Source organism: Macaca nemestrina, chromosome 19 (genome assembly GCF_043159975.1).
Source record: "Macaca nemestrina isolate mMacNem1 chromosome 19, mMacNem.hap1, whole genome shotgun sequence".
NCBI lineage: Eukaryota > Metazoa > Chordata > Mammalia > Primates > Cercopithecidae > Macaca > Macaca nemestrina.
The window spans coordinates 58,988,983-59,015,530 of record NC_092143.1 but is presented as its reverse complement, the minus strand read 5'-3'; the positions used below and the strand labels follow the sequence as shown (position 1 = coordinate 59,015,530).

At 34.4% G+C, this 26,548-nt stretch overlaps 1 protein-coding gene across 11 annotated transcripts in view; it reads right to left on the bottom strand.

The window, feature by feature from the left end:
* LOC105498394 (coiled-coil domain containing 178) overlaps nt 1–26,548 on the bottom strand; it is a 506,590-nt gene that overhangs the window by 44,410 nt on the left and 435,632 nt on the right. For 10 of the 11 annotated variants that reach the window (XM_071085481.1, XM_011770472.3, XM_011770477.3 and 7 more), the window contains one exon: nt 1,895–2,029. In XM_071085481.1, the coding sequence (XP_070941582.1) occupies nt 1,895–2,029 (135 nt within the window). Of the gene's footprint in view, nt 1–594; nt 1,621–1,894; nt 2,030–26,548 lie in introns of those variants that run through there. The other variant, XM_071085480.1, reaches the window with a different exon arrangement.

The window sequence follows — 26,548 nt, the reverse complement described above, 5'->3', positions numbered from 1 at the left end:
AGGGAAGAGCATAAGCACAAAAAAGGAAGAATGAGTTTCACAGCAAGTTTCTTAATTAGTAAGAATTTTGGAGTGGCTGAAACATACTAAAGAACTGAAGCAGAGAGAAGATGAAGCTAGGAAGATTAGCATGAGCTGGTCAGGAAGGTTGTTGTGTACCATGCTGAAGGTTGTAGCCTTGATTTTTCTTTCCCCAGAGGATTGCATATTTCTACTGTTTTGTGGCAAGATTTTGAAAATTGTATTCTCACATTTTTATTAAAAGCCAAAATTGAAATATTCTAAATGGAAGCCATCTCCAATAGATAAGAAAATAAGGTACTAATTTATGCTGCTGCTGTGTCTCTGGATGCTGAGTAGTTGAGTTTCCTTACCTATCCTATCCCATCCCTTCATTCCCACTGTTATGTAACAGCCATACAAAGAAGTAATTTAAAATCAAGTTTGATAAACTGTATGTTGGTGAAATTCTCATAAAAATTAAAACAAGGATTATTGAAGGGTATGAATTAGAGAATCACTTTACTGATATTCAAATAATTTCTAATGACATTTTAAATATTTGAAAATACATAATAATTCAGTGAGAATTTATCATTTGTAGATTTTTAAGACCATTTGGACAAAAATATAGATTTTTCTAAGATACTAATTAGAACATGCAGATTACCTTTAAATATTTAAAAGAGATTCACAGGTTCTAGCCACCGTATAATGTGTTACATTTTAACAGACTTACGGAAAACAAGACGCTCCTGACTTCTAAAATAATGCAATTGTAGTTTGTACTCGGGCTTGTACATAAATTTTGATTAAATCTACATGTGGTAAGCACTGCCTTTCAAAATCTTCCTTTTTCTTCAATTATTTTAAATGTTTTGTTATAACCCATTATCAATACATCCCATATATAAAGTGCACACACACACAATCCTCAGAAGAAAATACCAAAAAAAAGGACAACAGCAGAAATGAAATTTGAAATAGCTTCATAGCTTTTCAAGTGCTTTGCAAAATCTTCTTTACTCGAGTTAAAAGCAATATGAAGTGCATGTATAATAAAATGTTTAGAAAAAGATTTGGTTTAGGGTTCAGCATTCATTTCATATTACTGAGAAGTGTGATTTTATGTTTTTGTTTTTCATGGAACAGGCATTCTAGTTTTTGTTACTTAATAGAATAAGGTAGTATGTGTTTTTCTTTGGGAGGTCATGTTTTATGCATGTAGTAACATTTAATATGGTAAAACATTAATTTTTTAAAAGTTTGACTAATATTTAAGAATTGTCTTCACATAGTTAATGTGGGTTTCTAAAATATATCATTCTTAAAGTGAAACAATGTATCTGCTCAATCTTTTTATTGAAACAAGGAGTAAAATCTCACATGCATCTAGAACCACAGCTACTTTCTAGTCTCAAGTTACTTATCTTTCAAATAAAGTCATCTCCAAATCTGCTTAGGATGAAACTCTTGCAAAATAGAAAAGAAGACAACGGTTAAACTAAGTAAACATAAGAGGGTTATTTCCACTGAAGTGGATTTTGCACAAAAGCAGCACACAGTATCTTGTGTCAACATCTTTTAAACAGCTGGATGACATCTGCAAAGCCTGAAGATCTGAAAAAAAAAATACTATTTATACTAAATGTATTAATAAAAATCTGTTCCGAGGTTTGCGAGAAATAAGTCCAATCTCCCTTTCCCCCCAAAGTATGCATGGTATATGTGCTAACTTACTGAATTCATCCTTCATGCAATTCCAGTTTATTAAAGAGGTTAAAAATTTATAAAACTCTGATGGGATATGGTTTTAATGCTTCATCACACTACCCATCATTTGCTTTTCAATCTAGATCAGAATGATCTTTCCTACTTCCCTGCAATCACCTACCTGCACAGCTAATATTTTCTGAATACTCTCCTGAGAGTCTGTCTGGAAGTTGGCCAGCCTCATCTGGCTGAAGAGGACCACCAGTTTGAAGTGCTCCTGCCACAGCCTGTGCATCCTTCTCTGCAGCTGACAGAGCTAAAGGCAAGAGGGAGGGGAGAAAACACAAGTTAGAGGAGGAGAGGAAATTAATGGCAGTGTTCAAGAAGAATGATGGAGAGAAATATAGAAAGCAGTCAATAGCCCATTCTGCACTGTACGGACCTGACAGGAATTTCACAGTCTCTTGATTTTTCAGCCCACTCATGTGCATTCATCAGAAACCAGTCACATCTGGCCGCCAGGATGGGGGGTTAATTTTCTCTAAATGCCTCAGCAGTTTTGTTCTAGCTGAAGCAAACTCTGTGACTGCAAAGCTGATGAGTAAAATATTTCTACTTCACCCAGTTTAACTCAAAACCGATAGCCTCGGGACATATTGAACCTTTCTTGAAAAAAATCATCTTTTGAAGCCGTTTTGAATGGCACATCAGGTCAAGCCAAAGTTTAAAAATGCAACTTTAAGACTTTGATGGACACCATCACTGCTTTTTTTCTCATAAAGCTTACCATTGCTTGGCAATGTGTGCTTTAGAGCATGACAAAACTAAAGAGAATTAACTTAGCCATCAACTGCTGAGGGAGAACAATAACAAGGAAGAAATTTCCAGCTAGAACTCCCTATTAATCTACCTCCCTCTGACCATGTGACATGGAAACATCTCACTGCACTAAAGCATAGAGGACGCGGTGTTAAGAAGTGACATGTTTAATACAGGATCTGTACAGAAAAAGAAAGAATTCGCCTATGACATATGATAGATCATTTGGAAATTTAATATAAAAACCAACAGAAAACAGTGGATGTTTTATCAAAACAATGTACATTTGCTCTTCAACAGTTACCGCAGGCACGCCATACAGAATTATTATAAGGCATTTTCAAAGGGATAAACATAAAATTAACAGTAAAAACAATTTTTTAAAAATCCCAAACATTTATAATGAGTGCTTATGTCATATATTTATAATGAATGCATATATCATATGTTTATACAATATAATATATTCTGTCACTGAAAACTCTTGGTTTTGGGAATGTGGATGATTGCTGATATCAGTTCCTTTTTAGCATATTTTGCAGAATGAAAAAACAAAATTTACATCCAAACATGTAATATCAAACACAATTTTTATATTAAATACTTCCTCATACCAGAATAAAAACATGTTAAAAATGTGACTATTTGGTGGGTTACATATACAGGATCCTCTGTAAAACATCAATAAGGAGTTTGTAAAATTTGGGAACTCTTTTGTATATATATTTCAATAAAAGAATTCACTTAACTAAATACTTGGTGTTGCATGTAAATTGTTTAACATCATTATCCTCGTTATGCATTGTTATAAACAACACATACGCATTTATGTTTGGTTCCCAGGAAAATAAAGCCTCTATTTTTGGTTAGTTGATTAGGAAGAAGAAAAGACTTTGAAAACTATAGATATTTCAGCTTACTAAATGCTGAATTACATTGTCCAGAACCAGTTTATGCGCATTTCAGATAATTTGGGCTATTAAATTAAAACTTAGCATTATTATTTGAAGAGAAGTTTTGTCAAACTTAAAAAAAAATGGTGTTTTCTTTAGCACAAGCCAAGCCAGACAGTCAATGGGGGGAGGTATGCTGTATCTTGATATACTCATTAAGGCATTTGAAAAGTTTAGTTCATTGTGTATGTTCACAACTACATAAAGAGTCATATTAAGACTTTAATTATTGTTCAGGGACAGGGGAAGGGTCTGGGTATTGAGGGTTCAGGAATGGTCCATAGGAGTTAGCACTGGCCATGTATTACCTAATGTATGCATCAATGATTTAAATAATATTAATTAAATTTGCTTTAACAATAAGATGCAGAGCACATGTATATTTAAATTAGAAATTACTTCAATTGCAAACAGTGGGCAAGGCTAGAGAAGCTGACATTTAGTGTCAAGTAAACATTAATAACAGAAGAAAAGAACCATGACAAATATTCCTGAAAATAATTTCATAGCATATATATGTTTGAAATTTGTGTGATTTTTATACTGGTCTTCATTATTAAAATATGACCTTGCAATTTACAGATTTTTTTAAAGGGCAAAAATGGAAATGAATGCAAAGGAAATTTTACCTGCTTAAAAACTAAAATTATCAATCATTTTTACTAACAGGCTAGCTCATTTCTGAAATTACATGTGGAAATATATTTTGAAACACATATTGCAGTATAGTTCTTTATACACTACCTAAATATATTGTTTGCTGAGGTAAACATCCTGAATGAAGGGGCCATAATCTAATAGATAAATGCAATTTGCTAAATGAAGCTTAACTATAAATTGTCTGTTGTGGGTGGAGGCTCTGAAGAGATTAGATTTTTGCTATTTTCTTAACAAAGACAAATAATCTGTCAACTTTCTCAATTCTTTTCAATGTGATTTATTTAAACAACACAGTTCATAGGTTGATTGTGGGCCTGCTGAGATAGCTTCTTTGATTAACCCCAGTGTACAGCTGAGAAATCTATATTTTAAAGAGGTTAACTTGCTTTAGGTTATTTACTTCTGTCTAACTTCAAGTTTAAGTTATTAACCATGATGCCATATCAGTTAAAGTTCAATGGTTTTTCTTTCTCTCTCTGATATTTTAGCAGTCACTTCCAGATTAAGGATAGTCATAAAGACTGCTAGAAACACCCAAGGGTTCCGTAAACCTTTGCCACAGAGATTCCTGGAAAATAGGCTGTGATGCAAAATGAACATTTCTGTATGCTCGTTAGATATTAGTAAGAAGTGCATGATAAAACCTTATCACACAGAGTAGGTTTTCAAATTATTGTCTACCTCAGACCTTACCTTACTAGTTCGTTGTAATTTGGAATTTTTAAGACAACAACAAATGGAAGCCTACCTTGTACAAAAATTGGACAATAGACTATCAAGACAAGAAAAGTTCACAGCAATAAGCCAGAAATAAACGATTTTGAAAGAATGGCTGTAGGATGAACTCTTAGCCTTACTGAGTGGAATCAGATATCTCAGTGAAAAGTCACCTACAGCAAAATACCGCTTTAATTTTCTCTAGTATTTTTCTTATTTCAAGGCTGTAGTTTTTTGGAGTCAGCTTAGCCCTCAGAATACCTTATTTCCCCCAAGAGATCATAGGATACTTGGAACTACACCTATGAAAAAAGATTTGTTTGTCAAAGAAAATAATAAATTAATACTATTAGAGTAGCCACACATACGACAAAAAGCAAGTAAGGGAAAGATGAGCTGTAGAGGAATTCCTTAACAACAAGGTAAATTTTACAAGTGGGAGCTCTTCAGCATACGTAAACAAAGCAAACTGAATAGTAATGTTTTCTACAGCCACAAGTCAAATGAGGAGAAGCAGCTGTATGCAGTGTCTATTTTTATTCAGTTGTCTGTATTCTAGCTTGAGGTAGCCATAAAGGCCTTGAATTTATCCATATTCACATGTTAACTGAAGCCTCTTAAACAGAAAAGTTTTTTAAGGATCAAGTAAGAATGAGTAATATCTCAAAAAAGAGGCTTTTTTTTTTTTTTGTGGGGGGGGGTGGTGGGTGGGTGGAAATCAATAGCTAAATAAGCCTATGGAAAAACAAGAACCAGGAAAAGGAAGAACTAAAGACAATCTTAAAGAGAGGAGAACCAGCATTCAATAAAATAACATATGCACACAAACACATTTACACACGAAAGACAGTAAGACTATTCAAAAGAATATTTAAGGAAAAAACAACTAAGATGCTGCCAAGAATGATTGATTATATCAAATACTATGACAACAATTATTTTAGGAAAGTGATTATGAAAAAACCCCATTTTAAGATGTCAGTAGACAGTGATCACTCAATAAATGTTTATTAAAATGGACTCAACTTGAGCTGATAAAAGTTTACCTGATAAAGGGTATAAACCAAAAACTTCCATCAAACATTTTACTAAATAAACGTCAGAAATCTTCCTGTGGATGTCGGGCAAAATAAAATAACGATAACAGAAATCAATACCTCTTTTTAAAACTTTATTGCTGATTCTTGTCAACACAATAAAAAAATAGAAGGACAAAAGATAGCTATAAGAGTTAGAAAAAATACCGGGCACAGTGGCTCACGCCTGTAATCCCAGCACTTTGGGAGGCCGAGGTGGGTGGATCAACTGAGATCAGGAGTTCGAGATCAGCCTGACTAACATGGTGAAACCCCGTCTTTACTAAAAATACAAAAATTAGCCGAGCGCAGTGGCGGTCGTCTACAGGCCCAGCTACTCAGGAGGCTGAGGCAGGAGAATCGCTTGAACCAGGGAGGTGGAAGTTGCAGTGAGCCGAGATAGCACCATTGCACTCCAGCCTGGGAGACAGAGCGAGACTCCGTCTAAAAAAAAAAAAAAAAGGAGGTGATGAGGGTTTAGGAACTTTCTGCCTATAATATCTGCACTGAAAAATTAATAACTTTTTTTTTTTTTTTTGAGACAGAGTCTCGCTCTGTCGCCCAGGCTGGAGGGCAATGGTGGGATCTCAGTTCACTGCAACATTGCCTCCTGGGTTCAAGAGATTCTGCTGTCTCAGCCTCCCAAGTAACCGGGATTACAGGCGACCTCCCACCACGCCGGGCTAATTTTTGTATTTTTAGTAGAGACAGGGTTTCGCCATGTTGGGCAGGCTGGCTTTGAGCTCCTAACCACAGGCATGACTCGCCGCACCCGACCCATTTTTATAAATCAATATGACCAATTTTGAATTATAATAGAAAAATCCTATTTATTACCATAAAATAAAATGAAAGGTACTTAGGTTGATATCTTTTTAAAAATGGGCAAGATTTTATAGAGAAAGTTACAAAATATTTTGAAGAATAAGGACTGAATAAATCTAGAGGTACAGTGTGGTCATATATGAGAAAAGAGTGTCATGGACGAATCAGTTTTCCACAGAGTAGTCTATAATCTCATCAGGTTTTATGAAAGTTGATCTAAAATTCACATGGAAGAACAAAGGACTGAGAATATTTAATGAGACAACTGTGAAACAGGAGAACAAGCCTGAAAAATTTGACATGTGATACATACAATTTATCTTAAAGCTGTAGGAATTAAGAGTAATATTGGGATCATCCAAAGAGAGCATTTGATCAGCAAAGAGAGCTGAGTAACAGACACATGCATATAAAATGTAACACATGATAGAGATATCACTACAAATCAGTGCGGAAAGGATGGCTAATAATTGGCTATCTCCATGCAAAATAATAAAATGAGATCTTTAACTCACAACATACGGAAAATAAAAGCAAACTAGATTGAAATGAGGAAAGTTAACCTTTAACAATTTTTTAAAAAGAATGACACAACTTTATGCCTTTGAGGAAAGGAAGAATTTTTAAATAAAAATTAAAATGATAACTTCTAATGGAAAAAAATTGACAATCAAACCACATTTAATTTTTTTAAGTAAATTTAAACAGAGTAACCATATAAGCTGCAGGTTTAGAGAAGATTTTAATAACACAGCAGACAAGGATTAATTTCTTTAACATATAAAAAACCCTTATAAGTCAATAATAAAAATAGAAACAGTATACCAGAAAAAAATGGGCAAATTATACACATCGGCAATTAACATAAAAGGAAAGCCATTTGGCCTGAAAACATTTGAAAAGGTATTCAACTTTAATAGTAGCATATGAATAAATAAAATTCAAACTCATCCGATTGTCAAATACTAACACAATCTGTCAATATCAAATTTAGGTAAAGATGTGAAAAAAATTAAACTCATGTGCTGTTCAAATTTATGTATAATTTGATACAAAAACTTTGGAGAACAATTTATTATTTCGTATTGAAAATGAAGTTGTACTTTCCCTTTGATCCAGAAATTATACTTTAAGCTACATACTCTAGACCAGCAATTCTCAGCATGTGGTTCCCAGACCATCAGGATCAGTATCACCTCAGAATGTTAGGAATACAGTCATTCAGACTCCCTGAATCAGAAACCTTGGGACCAGCAATCAGTGTTTTATCAAGATCTCTAGGTGATTCTAATGTATGCTAAAGTTTGAGATATATCTCTCTCAAAAAAAATGTCATATGTACTCAGGGAAAAACATGAAATACTTTCCATTTACAGCATTACTTGCTATAGTAAAAATCTGGAAACAATCTAATAGTCTTTGAAGTAATAAAAAATACATTATGGTATGTTTATACCACAGCATTTAAAATAAACTCACTGGCCATATATGGTGGCTCATGTCTGTAATCCCAGCACTTTGTGAGGCCAAGGCAAAGAGGATCACTTGAGCTCAAGAATTCGAAACCATCTTAAGCAACATAGTTAGACCTTGTCTCTAATAAAATAAAATAAAATAAAATAAAACAAAATAAACATGTTAACATTGCAGGTGGTTTGGATGTTAGAGAAACAAAAAAATCTTACAAATAATACTTTTTAAAAAATTTTATTACTATGTAAAAATGGCATTAAAAAATTGGAATGGTAAACACAAAAGGTTAATTAACCATGAGTAAGGAGGGGAATAATAATAGGAAGAGGCCAACTGAGGATTTTGAATGCATCTCTACTGGTTTAAACATGCAAAACAAAATGTCAGGATTTACAAATCTGGTAAAGTTACACAGAAATTTATTAGAAACTTGTTTACTTATTTATAGTTTATATATAACTCTGTAACTTACTGCATGCTTAGTTGTTTCATTAAAGAACAAAACCTATGTTAATGTAACATCTCTGCAAGAAAGGCATCTTCCATATTTTGTGGCTTAGAATGATTTACTTTCAGAGAATTTATTATAATTTGTTAAGAGTAGCCTATTATATTTGGCCATCTGCCAAAATACAAAAATAGCTTTTTGTACAATATTTGTGTTATATACCCACTAAATATGATCTTACCTATAATAAACAAAATATCCGAAATACTAAGTTTATATCATTAAGGAAAAAATTACTACTTTTAGCTGCCTCATAAAATTATTGGTATTTTCCTTCATCCCACTCATACAATTAACACAGTTGTTGGTTAGTGACTTCGTAACTTATTTCATATGAAATTAAAGATGGCCATATGTAAAATATTTTCATGAGAATTTGAATTTGCTAGTTTCAAAAGGTAACCACAGAGCTCAGATGGTAAAAAAATATTAACCTTAATAAATAGATATTTTCGTCAGCTTATACACGTATCATGCTAATGTGTTGAAATAATGACTAGTATGTTTTTTCCTTAAAAAATTCTTTAAATTGTGCCTGTGTCTTACAGAACATAAATATAATTGAAAACACACTTTAGATAAAATTAAATCATTTTTAGAGACATATGGTACCAAAAATTAACTCCCCAAAGCACATAATTTAACTGGCTTTTGCAATTTAAGAACCCTGGAAAAAAAGAAAGGGAACGTTTCAAGGAAATGAGAAGTGTCCTTATAATGAATTTCTCCTTATAAGAATCAGACATAACAACAGTCTTTTTAATTAAAATACAAATACCATATGTATAGTTATCTGAAAATGAACTATAAATTGTTTTGCCAGGAAACAAAGACCAGTCAATACCGAAAACAAAAAGTCCTTTAGAATACAAAGATGATAGTAACTGGCAGGGTAGACAGTGCATGAACAGCACTCAAAGTTCTTTATCTATGAATGATGATTTGTTCATTCTGGATTTGTGAAAACAAACAACTACTGGATTCAAATCTGTGAAAGAGATTTTAAAAAATACCTCATTTATACTTTTTTGGATGAAAAATATCTTTATAAAAGCTGGAATTTATAAAGATCCAGTTTCAACTAGTAGTTGAAAAGAACATAGAATTTTCCCACATGCAACATGAAAACCCATTAGATACAGAATCCAAACAGAAAATTAACAGAATCACTGCAATAAACAACCTTTATCAATACAACGTGTAGGACAAATATGAAAAGTGTGGAACAATTCCAAATTTTTGAAGTAAAAATTACCTCCCTGGATAAATTAGCAGGGCACACAGAATTTTTAGGGCAGTGAAAATATTTTGTATGATACCACAATGGCAGATACATGCCATTACACATTTGTCCAAACCTGTAGAATGTACAACACCAAGAGTGAACCCTAAAGTATGAACTTGGAGTGATGATGATGTGTCAATATAGGTTCACCAGTTGTAACAAATGTCCCTCCTGGAGTGGGTTGTTGATCATGGAGGAGGCTATGCATGTGTGTGGAAAAGGGGTATACAGAAACTCTCTGTACCTTCCACTCCATTTTGCTGTAAACCCCAAAACTCCTCTAAAAAATAAGATCTTAAAAAAAAATCACTTCTCAGTACAGTGGAGTGGGAATTGGGAGTGGTTACCTGGTGGTGACAATATGTGACAATTGTTAGAGGTTACAGTATTTCTGAAAGATGCACGTGTATGCATGGATTAACTCATCAGAGGTACCTGAAAATTTGAGAGTTCATCTGATATGATTGGCAGAGAGTTTGGAAGTTTCCTAGGTAAGAAGCCTGCAATCTAAGAATAGAAATATTGTGAATAATACCTTGGGAGAAGATGAAGGCATTTCAGAAGTCCGTATTTCCTATCTACAAACACAGTCAAACAAATAGGCCAACTGTAGAAGCAGCTCTAAGATTTATGCACATTTGACAAAGAGAAAAAAATGCTGTATGCTGTAGATTTGCATTTGCACCTTAGGTAATCTAATTAAAATAATATTTAAAGCTTTGACAAAATATGATAAAGACCATGTGGAAAATAATAATAAGCTTTTCCTATAGGAATTTATTTTAGATAGAAGGAAGGTAGATAGATAATGGCACAAATACATTCATTTATTTGCACTAGAATATTCAAATAATGATTACAATTTCAAGCTGCTTGTTATAAGTTTTCACATACTGAAAGCATACTGTGTTTCTCAATTTCTGACAGATAAAACTGATAAGTGAAGGTATGTGCATGCAATTTTAATTCAACAGTGATGTGAAGTGCAGCTCACAAGGCAAACAGCGTAAGCCTTATCAGTTCCGTTTATTGTAATAACCCAAACAATAGCAATTATAAACTACTCCACAGATTTTTGGCAAGGCAGGAATGACAGACATAAAAAATCCAGTTAATACTGAGCTATTTATAGTACTCAGTTACCAAGCTATACATGTACATACAATATACAAATATCAAAAGTAATGAGATACTTATTACCAAATCCATTCCACAGACTAGTGTTAAAGATCACATAGCTCATTTCTAGAAATATCTTTTATCAACTGCTTAGATGTACTTAAGAAAAATAAGACCCACGTGCACTCCCAATTTTGGAGCTGGCATGTAAGAAATTTAAAGAAGAATTTTTTAATTACTCTAATTATATAAAAATAATATATTTCTTAATTCTGCATTTGGATCTCTGCTAATACATAAAACCTTGGTATGACAGAGAAAGCTGGTCCATACAGACACTACTACTTTTTGTATTGAATAGTTAAAAATCAAGTCTATCCTTTTATATGAATATGCAAATACATTTCTTTGTATACTTTATAATTATAATACACACTATTACATATAACAGATAATAATTCATCTTTTTTCATATTTAATAGTAACAATCTGCAAAATGTAAAACCTTCTTAGTTTGATAATTTGGTTCTGAAATAAAATTACTACATTCTGATAGATACTTGATAAAAATGTGTAAAGACAGTAGTTTATATATTTTGCTTAAGTTGCTAAAATTCACACTCAAATCCCATGAAAAATTCAATAAGAAATAAATGAATGAAAGTATATGCTTAATTCTAAAATTATTGTTCCTTGTGATTGAAAAAATTGTTAAACCAAGAATAAAAAAATTATATAATAAAATTACCCTCACAATAAAAATTTAACTTTTCTCAAATGAATAATTGTTTAAAAATGGTTTAAAATAGAATTACATGACAGCTAAATATGAAATATTATACTGTCAAACATAGAGATGAACATATTTTTGAAGCATACACTTCCTTGCCTGCTTGTCAGTCTTTTGCCCAAAAGTAATTAAGTCCCTTGATTTTAAAATGTGGCCAAATAAATGGTCTAAGCTGGCTCTTTTGGTTTTCATTTATGAGCTGTGGTTGAGCAATTTTCTCTGATGATTATCCACAGTATATCTTTATAGTCTTCTGAGAACCACTTATTTTAATGCAAAAAATCAAGAAAATGTTTTAAAAATTACATTTACCTAAAATTAATTCACAATAAAAACATTATTCAAAAAAGACTAATGATAGAGCTCATTGGTTTATTTCAAAATTTCAAGAAGAAATATAGTATATCTCTATTTTTAAAACATCAAATTTCATTATAAATACCCCCAGCATTTTTATTTCTTTTACACACAAATAAACATAAATGCTTATGAAATTATTTGTTTTAAACAATTATAAAAAATTCAACAGCAAATGTAAATGTAAATAAAATAAGCCACACAATCATGCAATGCAGGACAGCCTAACTGCAGAAACTAGTCTACAGCGATAAGAATCATGGGTCAGCACTATGGGAGGCCGAGGTGGGCGGATCACGAGGTCAGGAGATCGAGACCATCCTGGCTAACATGGTGAAACCCCGTCTCTACCAAAAATACAAAAAATTAGCCGGGCGTGGTGGCGGGCACCTGTAGTCCCAGCTATTGGGGAGGCTGAGGCAGGAGAATGGCGTGAACCCAGGAAGTGGAGGTTGCAGTGAGCCGAGATCTCGCCACTGCACTCCAGCCTGGGGGACAGAGTAAGACTGTCTCAAAAAAAACAAACAAACAAAAAATCATGGGTCAGAAAGTATAAGCTTCATTTAGAATGCAAAACTCTTATGATCCTATTATTGTCTTAGCTTCTTGTTAGTGATCTAGAATTGTTCTGGCACTAGAAGGATGGCAATAAGAAGAAAAAAATCTGAAAAGTAGTGCAAATTGTCACAGATGCCCAAAATTTATAAACTCATTTGCTGGCTTGCACTGGTATATATAATTAAATCCAGGTTATGACAAATATTATCAAATATATTTATAATAAAATAATGCTTTTCATATATTAGTAACTAATACCATTCTTTCAGAAAACATTGTGAACTAAATTCAAGATACTCAAAGAACTAAAAAGAACAAAAGCAGCAATGATTAATATAAATGAAATAATATTGACTCATATTAAGGAAACTACAGATGTTCTACCACATTCTGGAAATTTATGATGGTAGTAGTAGAAAGAAGGATCATTGGATATTTGAAAACCTGAGCAGGTCTAGGTACTACTGGGCTATGTGACTTAGTGTCATTTGAACCTTAATTGTCTCATGTAAGGAACAAGTATAGTTCTACTAAACTAGATTCAATAATAAAGTACTTATTCTTAATATAGGAAGATATTTTTGCTTTTGCACTGTTTGTAACAACAGAGATATAACATTTTAGATAGGGTTTTGAGTTTTCTGGCCTAATTTATTCCATGTATTTTGAGAATAGGCAAAATGTAATGAAAAATTATGAAAAAGACTAAGATTTCACTAGACACTCTGAAGAGTGCTTTAATTTTAAAACAAGATCAATTCTTTACACAAATATTTTTATTGCATTGATGGGGTTAGAACACATAAGAAATTCCCACAGGAGAATCTGCAGAACCATCAGTGAAACTTGAGTACTGAGTAGTCACCAATTCCAGGTAAGTGAATGATCTCTGCATTTATACTGACTAAGCCTAGAGTAGAGCTGAGGACTTCTAAGTTTTTGTTTTCCCCTTGGCTTGAAGGAGAAGGTAGTGCAAATTCTCTCTGGAAGAAAGCAATCTTAAACTGGGACACCAGTTTCACAGAGAGGAAGATCTATTAACTTCTAGTCAACTAAAATATTAATACATAGTAGAAACAATGAGATTTGCAGGAACAAACAAAAACTACCAGGAAGAGTGTTATTTCAGAACAAGGATAATAAAGAGATATTTTAGATAAACTGAAACAGAGTTCATTTCTATTGAACCTTCTAGAAAGGATGTAATTCAGAAAAACGGAAAATGATTCCACGGAGAGGCTCTGAGTTGCAAGAAGGAACGGTGAATAAGAACAAAACAGGTAAATACGTAAAGTCAAATAAACATTCCCATAAAATATTAATAGCAATGCTAATAAAATTATAATAACTAATTAAAGAGTATAAAAGAATCATGGAAACTAAAATGTTTTATAACAATATTATGTATGTCTGAAGTTCAGAAGTCTGAATTAAAATTGTCTAAGTCAGTATATTGCATGATAGTTAAAATATGTGCTGTAATAAATAAAATACCAAGTATATTTTAAATTAAATATGCATGGTCTATTTAAAGTACAATAAAAATAAAATTTCAAATAAAAGGTTAAATATAGTGTTTGACCTTCAAGAAAAGGAGCAGAAAAAACAGAATAAGAAAAGATAAACAAGAGTCTTCAATCAACTAGAAAGGCAGGTAGAGAAAAAGGAAGTAGTAGAAAAAAATATAACAATCAAAAGACAAAAAGAGGGAAAGGCTTCTACCCATCCAGTGAAAGTGTCTACCTAGACTAAGAGGTATTTTAGTTTCCTGACTTGAGGCTTCCAAGGCAATCAGGCAGTGTCAGTCTTCAGCTGCTAAGCCGAGAAGATCTGGGAAGGAGTCAGTCAGAGAGCCTTGGGCCAGAGTTCCAGGGGCTCTGGAAGTGGCTGCCAGCAATGTAGGAGGATCCCAATTTCTCCACATCTTTGAAAATCCTTGGGGGGCGGAGCAAGATGGCCGAATAGGAACAGCTCCAGTCTCCAACTCCCAGCGCGAGCGACACAGAAGACCAGTGATTTCTGCATTTTCAACTGAGACTCCACCTCTGGGGACAGGGCAATAACAAACACAGCCGAAACCTCTGCAGACGCAAACGACTCTGTCTGACAGCTTTGAAGAGAGCAGTGGATCTCCCAACACGGAGGTTGAGATCTGAGAAGGGACAGACTCCCTGCTCAAGTGGGTCCCTGACCCCTGAGTAGCCTAACTGGGAGACATCCCCCACTAGGGGCAGTCTGACACCCCACACCTCACAGGGTGGAGTACACCCCTGAGAGGAAGCTTCCAAAGCAAGAATCAGACAGGTACACTCGCTGTTCAGAAATATTCTATCTTCTGCAGCCTCTGCTGCTGATACCCAGGCAAACAGGATCTGGAGTGGACCTCAAGCAATCTCCAACAGACCTACAGCTGAGGGTCCTGACTGTTAGAAGGAAAACTATCAAACAGGAAGGACACCTACACCAAAACCCCATCAGTACATCACCATCATCAAAGACCAGAGGCAGATAAAACCACAAAGATGGGGGAAAAGCAGGGCAGAAAAGCTGGAAATTCAAAAAATAAGAGCGCATCTCCCCCGGCAAAGGAGCGCAGCTCATCGCCAGCAACGGATCAAAGCTGGACGGAGAATGACTTTGACGAGATGAGAGAAGAAGGATCCAGTCCATCAAATTTCTCAGAGCTAAAGGAGGAATTACGTACCCAGCACAAAGAAACTAAAAATCTTGAAAAAAAAGTGGAAGAATTGATGGCTAGAGTAATTAATGCAGAGAAGGTCATAAACGAAATGAAAGAGATGAAAACCATGACACGAGAAATACGTGACAAATGCACAAGCTTCAGTAACCGACTCGATCAACTGGAAGAAAGAGTATCTGCGGTTGAGGATCAAATGAATGAAATGAAGCGAGAAGAGAAACCAAAAGAAAAAAGAAGAAAAAGAAATGAACAAAGCCTGCAAGAAGTATGGGATTATGTAAAAAGACCAAATCTACGTCTGATTGGGGTGCCTGAAAGTGAGGGGGAAAATGGAACCAAGTTGGAAAACACTCTTCAGGATATCATCCAGGAGAACTTCCCCAACCTAGTAGGGCAGGCCAACATTCAAATCCAGGAAATACAGAGAACGCCACAAAGATACTCCTCGAGAAGAGCAACTCCAAGACACATAATTGCCAGATTCACCAAAGTTGAAATGAAGGAAAAAATCTTAAGGGCAGCCAGAGAGAAAGGTCGGGTTACCCACAAAGGGAAACCCATCAGACTAACAGCAGATCTCTCGGCAGAAACTCTCCAAGCCAGAAGAGAGTGGGGGCCAATATTCAACATTCTTAAAGAAAAGAATTTTCAACCCAGAATTTCATATCCAGCCAAACTAAGTTTCATAAGTGAAGGAGAAATAAAATCCTTTACAGATAAGCAAATGCTTAGAGATTTTGTCACCACTAGACCTGCCTTACAAGAGACCCTGAAGGAAGCACTAAACATGGAAAGGAACAACCGGTACCAGCCATTGCAAAAACATGCCAAAATGTAAAGACCATCGAGGCTAGGAAGAAACTGCATCAACTAACGAGCAAAATAACCAGTTAATATCATAATGGCAGGATCAAGTTCACACATAACAATCTTAACCTTAAATGTAAATGGACTAAATGCTCCAATTAAAAGACACAGACTGGCAAACTGGATAAAGAGTCAAGACCCATCAGTCTGCTGTATTCAGGAGACCCATCTCACACGCAGAGACATACATAGGCTCAAAATAAAGGGATGGAGGAAGATTTACCAAGCAAATGGAGAACAAAAAAAAGCGGGGGTTGCAATACTAGTCTCTGATAAAACAGACTTTAAACCATCAAAGATCAAAAGAGACAAAGAAGGCCATTACATAATGGTAAAGGGATCAATTCAACAAGAAGAGCTAACTATCCTAAATATATATGCACCCAATACAGGAGCACCCAGATTCATAAAGCAAGTCCTTAGAGACTTACAAAGAGACTTAGACTCCCATACAATAATAATGGGAGACTTCAACACTCCACTGTCAACATTAGACAGATCAACGAGACAGAAAGTTAACAAGGATATCCAGGAATTGAACTCATCTCTGCAGCAAGCAGACCTAATAGACATCTATAGAACTCTCCACCCCAAATCAACAGAATATACATTCTTCTCAGCACCACATCGTACTTACTCCAAAATCGACCACGTAATTGGAAGTAAAGCACTCCTCAGCAAATGTACAAGAACAGAAATTATAACAAACTGTCTCTCAGACCACAGTGCAATCAAACTAGAACTCAGGACTAAGAAACTCAATCAAAACCGCTCAACTACATGGAAACTGAACAACCTGCTCCTGAATGACTACTGGGTACATAATGAAATGAAGGCAGAAATAAAGATGTTCTTTGAAACCAATGAGAACAAAGATACAACATACCAGAATCTCTGGGACACATTTAAAGCAGTGTGTAGAGGGAAATTTATAGCACTAAATGCCCACAAGAGAAAGCAGGAAAGATCTAAAATTGACACTCTAACATCGCAATTAAAAGAACTAGAGAAGCAAGAGCAAACACATTCGAAAGCTAGCAGAAGGCTAGAAATAACTAAGATCAGAGCAGAACTGAAGGAGATAGAGACACAAAAAACTCTCCAAAAAATCAATGAATCCAGGAGTTGGTTTTTTGAAAAGATCAACAAAATTGACAGACCACTAGCAAGACTAATAAAGAAGAAAAGAGAGAAGAATCAAATCGACGCAATTAAAAATGATAAAGGGGATATCACCACCGACCCCACAGAAATACAAACTACCATCAGAGAATACTATAAACACCTCTACGCAAATAAACTGGAAAATCTAGAAGAAATGGATAATTTCCTGGACACTTACACTCTTCCAAGACTAAACCAGGAAGAAGTTGAATCCCTGAATAGATCAATAGCAGGCTCTGAAATTGAGGCAATAATTAATAGCCTACCAACCAAAAAAAGTCCAGGACCAGATGGATTCACAGCTGAATTCTACCAGAGATACAAGGAGGAGTTGGTACCATTCCTTCTGAAACTATTCCAATCAATAGAAAAAGAGGGAATCCTCCCTAACTCATTTTATGAGGCCAACATCATCCTGATACCAAAGCCTGGCAGAGACACAACAAAAAAAGAGAATTTTAGACCAATATACCTGATGAACATTGATGCAAAAATCCTCAATAAAATACTGGCAAACCGGATTCAGCAACACATCAAAAAGCTTATCCACCATGATCAAGTGGGCTTCATCCCTGGGATGCAAGGCTGGTTCAACATTCGCAAATCAATAAACATAATCCAGCATATAAACAGAACCAAAGACAAGAACCACATGATTATCTCAATAGATGCAGAAAAGGCTTTTGACAAAATTCAACAGCCCTTCATGCTAAAAACGCTCAATAAATTCGGTATTGATGGAACGTACCTCAAAATAATAAGAGCTATTTATGACAAACCCACAGCCAATATCATACTGAATGGGCAAAAACTGGAAAAATTCCCTTTGAAAACTGGCACAAGACAGGGATGCCCTCTCTCACCACTCCTATTCAACATAGTGTTGGAAGTTCTGGCTAGGGCAATTAGGCAAGAGAAAGAAATCAAGGGTATTCAGTTAGGAAAAGAAGAAGTCAAACTGTCCCTGTTTGCAGATGACATGATTGTATATTTAGAAAACCCCATTGTCTCAGCCCAAAATCTCCTTAAGCTGATAAGCAACTTCAGCAAAGTCTCAGGATACAAAATTAATGTGCAAAAATCACAAGCATTCTTATATACCAGTAACAGACAAACAGAGAGCCAAATCATGAAGGAACTTCCATTCACAATTGCTTCAAAGAGAATAAAACACCTAGGAATCCAAGTTACAAGGGATGTAAAGGACCTCTTCAAGGAGAACTACAAACCACTGCTCAGTGAAATAAAAGAGGACACAAACAAATGGAAGAACATACCATGCTCATGGATAGGAAGAATCAATATCGTGAAAATGGCCATACTGCCCAAGGTAATTTATAGATTCAATGCCATCCCCATCAAGCTACCAATGAGTTTCTTCACAGAATTGGAAGAAACTGCTTTAAAGTTCATATGGAACCAAAAAAGAGCCCGCATCTCCAAGACAATCCTAAGTCAAAAGAACAAAGCTGGAGGCATCACGCTACCTGACTTCAAACTATACTACAAGGCTACAGTAACCAAAACAGCATGGTACTGGTACCAAAACAGAGATATAGACCAATGGAACAGAACAGAGTCCTCAGAAATAATACCACACATCTACAGCCATCTGATCTTTGACAAACCTGAGAGAAACAAGAAATGGGGAAAGGATTCCCTATTTAATAAATGGTGCTGGGAAAATTGGCTAGCCATAAGTAGAAAGCTGAAACTGGATCCTTTCCTTACTCCTTATACGAAAATTAATTCAAGATGGATTAGAGACTTAAATGTTAGACCTAATACCATAAAAATCCTAGAGGAAAACCTAGGTAGTACCATTCAGGACATAGGCATGGGCAAAGACTTCATGTCTAAAACACCAAAAGCAACGGCAGCAAAAGCCAAAATTGACAAATGGGATCTCATTAAACTAAAGAGCTTCTGCACAGCAAAAGAAACTACCATCAGAGCGAACAGGCAACCTACAGAATGGGAGAAAATTTTTGCAATCTACTCATCTGACAAAGGGCTAATATCCAGAACCTACAAAGAACTCAAACAAATTTACAAGAAAAAAACAAACAACCCCATCAAAAAGTGGGCAAAGGATATGAACAGACATTTCTCAAAAGAAGACATTCATACAGCCAACAGACACATGAAAAAATGCTCATCATCACTGGCCATCAAAGAAATGCAAATCAAAACCACAATGAGATACCATCTCACACCAGTTAGAATGGCGATCATTAAAAAGTCAGGAAACAACAGTTGCTGGAGAGGATGTGGAGAAATAGGAACACTTTTACACTGTTGGTGGGATTGTAAACTAGTTCAACCATTATGGAAAACAGTATGGCGATTCCTCAAGGATCTAGAACTAGATGTACCATATGACCCAGCCATCCCATTACTGGGTATATACCCAAAGGATTATAAATTATGCTGCTATAAAGACACATGCACACGTATGTTTATTGCAGCACTATTCACAATAGCAAAGACTTGGAATCAACCCAAATGTCCATCAGTGACAGATTGGATTAAGAAAATGTGGCACATATACACCATGGAATACTATGCAGCCATAAAAAAGGATGAGTTTGTGTCCTCTGTAGGGACATGGATGCAGCTGGAAACCATCATTCTTAGCAAACTATCACAAGAACAGAAAACCAAACACCGCATGTTCTCACTCATAGGTGGGAACTGAACAATGAGATCACTTGGACTCAGGAAGGGGAACACCACACACCAGGGCCTATCATGGGGAGGGGGGAGGGGGGAGGGTTTGCACTGGGAGTTATACCTGATGTAAATGACGAGTTGATGGGTGCAGCACACCAACATGGCACAAGTATACATATGTAACAATCCTGCACGTTATGCACATGTACCCTACAACTTAAAGTATAATAATAATAAATAAATTAAAAAAAAAAAAAAGACAAAAAGATACTAGAAAGAGGTAAAATGTATAATTGATTACAATAACCATATATGGATTATACTTTTCAGTTAAGACAGACAGAAGATTAGATTTGGAAAACGATGCTTACATATATTTTACATGAAACACATCAAAAACTAAAAGATAGTCAAGATAGAAACTAAAAAATAAAAAAATATATAACTGAATACAGGCATATACTAGCACAATGAAACCCTGAGTATATCAGGCAAAAGAGACCTTAAGACAAATAGTGTTCTTAGATAGAGATTATTCATATCCATATATATATATCTAGATCTATAGATATCAACACATCGATTTTGGCAAATCCAAAATTAAAATAATGGTGATGATTGACAGGCCTAATAAACTTGATCTAGCATATATGTATATATGCATAGATATGTATATATGCATAGATCTAGTATATATGCATATATACGTGTACATACAGATATACATGCACATGCTCCAAATTATAAATTACACCATCTTCTTAAGCATACGTAAACATTAAAACTTGTAACTTACATACATTAAAACATAAACTGTATAAAATCTTATGAGATCATAAAGCAAGTATTTTATTTATTTGATTTATTTTTGTTTTTTTTTGTTTTGTTTTGTTTTATATCACTTTATTCTCATAACAGTGCTATAGTGTAAGTACTTTTCTTATTTTTATTTTTTCTGTTTTATTATACTTTAAGTTCTAGGGTACATGTGCACAACATGCAAGTTTGTTACATCTGTATACATGTGCCATGTTGGTGTGCTGCACCCATTAACTCGTCATTTGCATTAGGTATATCTCCTAATGCTATCCTTCCCCTCTCCCCACACCCCACAATAGGTCCCGGCGTATGATGTTCCCCTTCCTGTGTCCAGGTGTTCTCATTGTTCAATTCCCACCTATGAGTGAGAATATGCGGTGTTTGGTTTTCTGTTCTAAAGCAAATATTTCATTACAATGAACTGACATCATATAAACCATGTTCCTGACAACAAAGTAACTAAATTAGAAATCAGAAAGCAAAACAAAAAAACAAAAATATCTATATATCCTTAGACGTTTATGAGAAAAGTTAAAAATAATACATTTGGCTGGACGCGGTGGCTCACGTCTGTAATCCCAGCACTTTGGGAGGCCGAGGCGGGTGGATCGCCTGAGGTCAGGAGTTTGAGACCAGCCTGGCCAACATAGTGAAACACCCTACTGCGTGGTGGCAGGTCCCCTGTAATCCTAGCTACTCAGGAAGCTAAGGCAGGAGAATCGCTCGAACCTGGGAGGCGGAGGTTGCAGTGAGCGGAGATTGCGCCATTGCACTCCAGCCTGGGAAACAAGAGTGAAACTCCGTCTCAAAATAATAACAGTAATAATGATAATAATAATAATAACATATTTATCAAAATAAATCATAAAAAGTTGTTGGCTGATGCGTTGGCTCACGCCTGTAATCCTAGCACTTTGGGAGACGGAGGCAGATGGATCATCTGAGGTCAGGGGTTCAAGACCAGCCTGGCCAACACGGCGAAACCCCGTCTCTACTATAAATACAAAAATTATCCGGGCGTGGTCGCGCGTGTCTGTAATCCCAGCTATTCAGGAGGCTGAGGCAGGAGAATCGCTTGAACCCAGGAGGTGGAGGTTGCAGTGTGTCTAGATCGTGCCACTGCATGCCAGCCTGGGTGACAGAGTAAGATTCCATCTCAACAATAAATAAATAAATAGTTAATTATTTAATACTGAGTGCTAAATAAATAAATTTCAAATATGTAGGATGCAACCAGATGATACTTAAGGGGGTTTATAGTCTTTTATGCTTATATTAGAAAAGACAAAAGGTAGATTAATGAGCTTTTCATCCAAATTTAAAAAAATATATAAAGAACAGAATAAATTAATCAAAAATGTAGGAAAAGAGTAATAAAATGGAAACCAAATATATGATAGAGGAAATTCACAGAGTTCTTAGGAAAGACCAATAAACTATGCAAAATTCCACAAGGATTAACACAATGAAATAGAAATAAAGTAAAAAATTAATAATATTTGAACAAAAGAAAAAAAGATAAACAATAAAAATTAAAATTGTTAAGATAATACTATGAATAATTGTATGTAGTAAATTTAAAATTAAATGAAATAGACAAAGTGCTAATAAACAGAACTTAAACTGACTTGTAAAACAGAAAGCCATATATTCTTACAATTACTAAAGATATTGTATTAGCAGTTTGAAATTGCCCTCATACATAAAACACTTGGCTCTGAAAGTTTTATAGGAGAGTTTTTCCAAGTTTTAAAGGTACAGTTTTTCCCAATTGTATGTCAAATCTTTCAGAAAACAGAAAAAGAGAATATTTCCCAAATTATTCTATAAGTCAAGCATAACATGAAAACTAATATCCAACAAATGCAGTAAAAAACCCAGAAAGCAGAATTTAATTCTACTTATAAACTTATGAGCAAAATATATGTGGTAAGTATTTGTAAAGTGAGCATAGCAATGTATAAAACCATAATTAACCATGGCCAGGTGATATTTATTCTAGGAATGCAAGACTTGAAAAAAAACTAAACATACATTTTACCCACCACATTAACCCCCAAAAAGGAGAGAAACTCTATGATCATCCTATTGGATGGAGAAGATGCATTTGAAAAAATTTAAGACTCATTTGTGATAATAACAATCAGTATCTTATTTCTGTGTACACAGGTTGGCAACATTTTTTTCTGGAAGGAGCTAGATACTAAATATTTAATCTTTGTGGGCCAAACCACCTGTGGCAGCTACTCAACTTTATTGATTTAGCTTGAAAGCAGCCACAGAAAAGATGTAAATAAATGACGGGGCTGTATTACAATAAAACTTTAATTATGGAATTTGCATGTCATATAATTTTCATGTGTCAAATATTTCCTTCCTTTGATATTTTCCAAACTATTTAATAATATAAAAACCATTTTTGGCTCATAAGCAGTAACAAAGCAAGCGGCAGTCCAGATTTGGCCAGCGAGCTCTAGTTATACAACATCGTATTGGGGGCCTGAGCAATGTAGTGAGATAAGGAAAAAACCCACATATAATAAAAAATACACATATGTCAAAGGAAAGAACCTGTCATTGATTATTCATACAGATAATACAAGATAATTTACTGTTAAGTTACAAGAAATAATGAGAAACTTTTGACAAAGGCTGCATGTAAGATTGATATTTAGAAATCAATTATGATTTTATTCACTGGAAATACATTGTTAGCAGCTGTAAAAATTTTTTTTTTACAAAGCATCAAATTATAAGATAATTTGAAATAACTATTCTTAAAAAGTTGAGTAGGATATATACAGAGAAAATTGGAAAACTTCTCATTTACTGAATGAGACCTAACTAAATATGTAAGGAACCATGGCCATGCCTACGAAGAATCAATGTCATAATATCAATTTTTCACAAATTAATCTATAGCAAGGCAATTCTCATCACCAGTGCACTTTAGGGAACTTAGGAAAAATGACTGTAAAATTAAATTTTAGGAACAAATTGTAAAAGTTAGTCAAAACACAATATAAGGAAATCAAGTTGGAGACACTTGCCCTGCAATATATCAAATTTGTTGCAAAGATAGTAATTAAAACAGTATGTTTTGGCATAAGAATAGACATAGTAATCAATAGAACAAAATAGCCCAGAAGTTCACACACATATTAAACCTCAAGTTATAAAGAGTTGTCATTGCAAATCAATGAGGAATAGATAAACTAATTATTTTCACAATTGATTCTCAACGTGAGAAAAATTGATCAAATCTTCAGAGTATATGTAAAAATAAATTCCATATGCATTAAAAACTTAAAAGTTCAAGTCAAATTTTTAAAATCTCGGAAGAAATTAAAAGAAAATGTCTTCAAATACATACAGAAAAAAATTTTTGAATTGTATTTCATCAAAACTTCATTCATCGAAAACACCATGAAAATGAAAAAGGGAAGCCGCAATTGGGAGAAGATATTTGCTACATAGATAATCAGCAAAATATTAGCATCCAGGATTTATGTATAGATCTTAGGGATGACCAATACCAGCATGAAAAAGAAAAGTCATAAAGCCCAATAGCAAAATGAGCAAAAGATTTTTTTCACAAGAGAAAACACAAATGGCTTACAAGTAATTAGGAAAATGAAAGTTAATAACACAATGAGATACTCTTTTATATCAATTATATTATGAGTAGTTATCTGCTCAAATAAAAATTATTATAACAATTATATATTTATTGTTATTTAATGAGCATTTGCTATATGCCAGGCATGGTGCAAAATATTTTACATTCAATACCTTAGTTATTTCTGCATAAAATGGGGACTATTATTATCATTTTACAGACTAGAAAAAAAGATTCTTAGTAGCAAGAACAAATAACATACTATGTAGTGGTAAAGCCAGTATTCAAGTTCATGACTATCTGACTTCATATCCTATCCTTTTAATCATTGCACGTGATAAATGTTTGCTGGGCAAATTAAACAGTTAATTTAGGTATTGTGTGCATAAATTTTTGGGGCGTCAAATACACACTAATGAAAATAAGGGGCCAGGATAACTATGCCTAATGACATTTACAATCTATGGGGGAAACTGTACTTCACAAGTAAGCATTCAAGTAAGTGTTGAATTATGAACTGTGATTTGAGCCATGAAAGATAAAAAATCTATGGAGGCACACAGACTTACAAGAGAAAACAGTGATAGTGTCAAGATAGGAGGAGGTGGTTTCATGTAAGCTAGAGGGTAGTTTTATTTCAAAATGGTAAATAAGCAAATTTTAACATTTGTACTCTTTATTTTCTTTAGTAAATGTTGCACCCCTCTTCCAAATGTCCCTCTACAGTTGCACCAGCCCCTGGTGTCTCCGTGCTGTCTCCTGGCTACTCCCCAGTTTGTTCTTTCCGGCTTATGTAGAGGTGTATTCCCATACTTACTCACAACAAACCTTTTTCTGTTTCACCCTTTATCCTGAGTTTCCACCTCCAGGCACATACCTGCATGAACTAGTCTAAATAACTATTTTGTATTTTAATGCTCCTGAAGAATTCTGTGTTAATTACCCCAGGCGTTTAAAAAGGACATCTGCCCATTGCTTTACCTAAAGGAGCATATCTCATGAAAGAAATTTTAGATAGCGTGTTGTGTTTGTGGTATAAAGCATAGAAATAATGGGAACTTTTAGGTCTTCCCAAATCACACCTCAAAAGTGGGTACATAAGCTGTAGGTCAACATGTAGAAACTTAGTCATAGTCCTTGGAATAAATGAAAGTGTAATAGTTGAACCAATTTTATTATATTTTCTGTCATGTTAGTATAAGCGCTATAACAACCTGTCAAATCAAAAAAATGCATTTTTTTCCTTTTCATTTTCTGTAAATGAGCTTTTGGAGACCTAGTCCATTCTTTGTTCTTTTGACAGCTTGTTCTGCTCATTACGTGATATGTGGGATTATCAAATCTCTAAGATTTTGCTGTTTCTAAAATACATTATAAAATGGGATAAACTTTCTGAATTTTTCTAAATACATATTTTGGATCAAATTTTAAATTGGAATATTATATTTAAAACAAGGAGGATGATACACAAAACTATCTGTAGTCGGTCATTCCTAAATTATGGCTCATGGGTGTTTAAAAGATGCTTCGAAAGTAAATTTAAAAAAAAGTCACAAGGTGACAACTGAGGGAATTTTGAAGACTTACAGAAAATGGAAGAGAAGAGGTATATAGAAACTGTAAAATAATTAGGAGACTTCTGAGGAATAATGTAGAAACATTTACTATTGCACTGCATGGTGACCACAGTTAATGTGTTGTATATTTCAAAATTGCTAAAGAAATAGATTTTAAGCATGATCACCCTACACAAAAAAGTGATAAGTTGGTGAGGCAATGGATATGGATATTTTAATTAGCTTGACTGGATCTTTCGACAATGTACACATATATCAAAATATTGCATTTTACC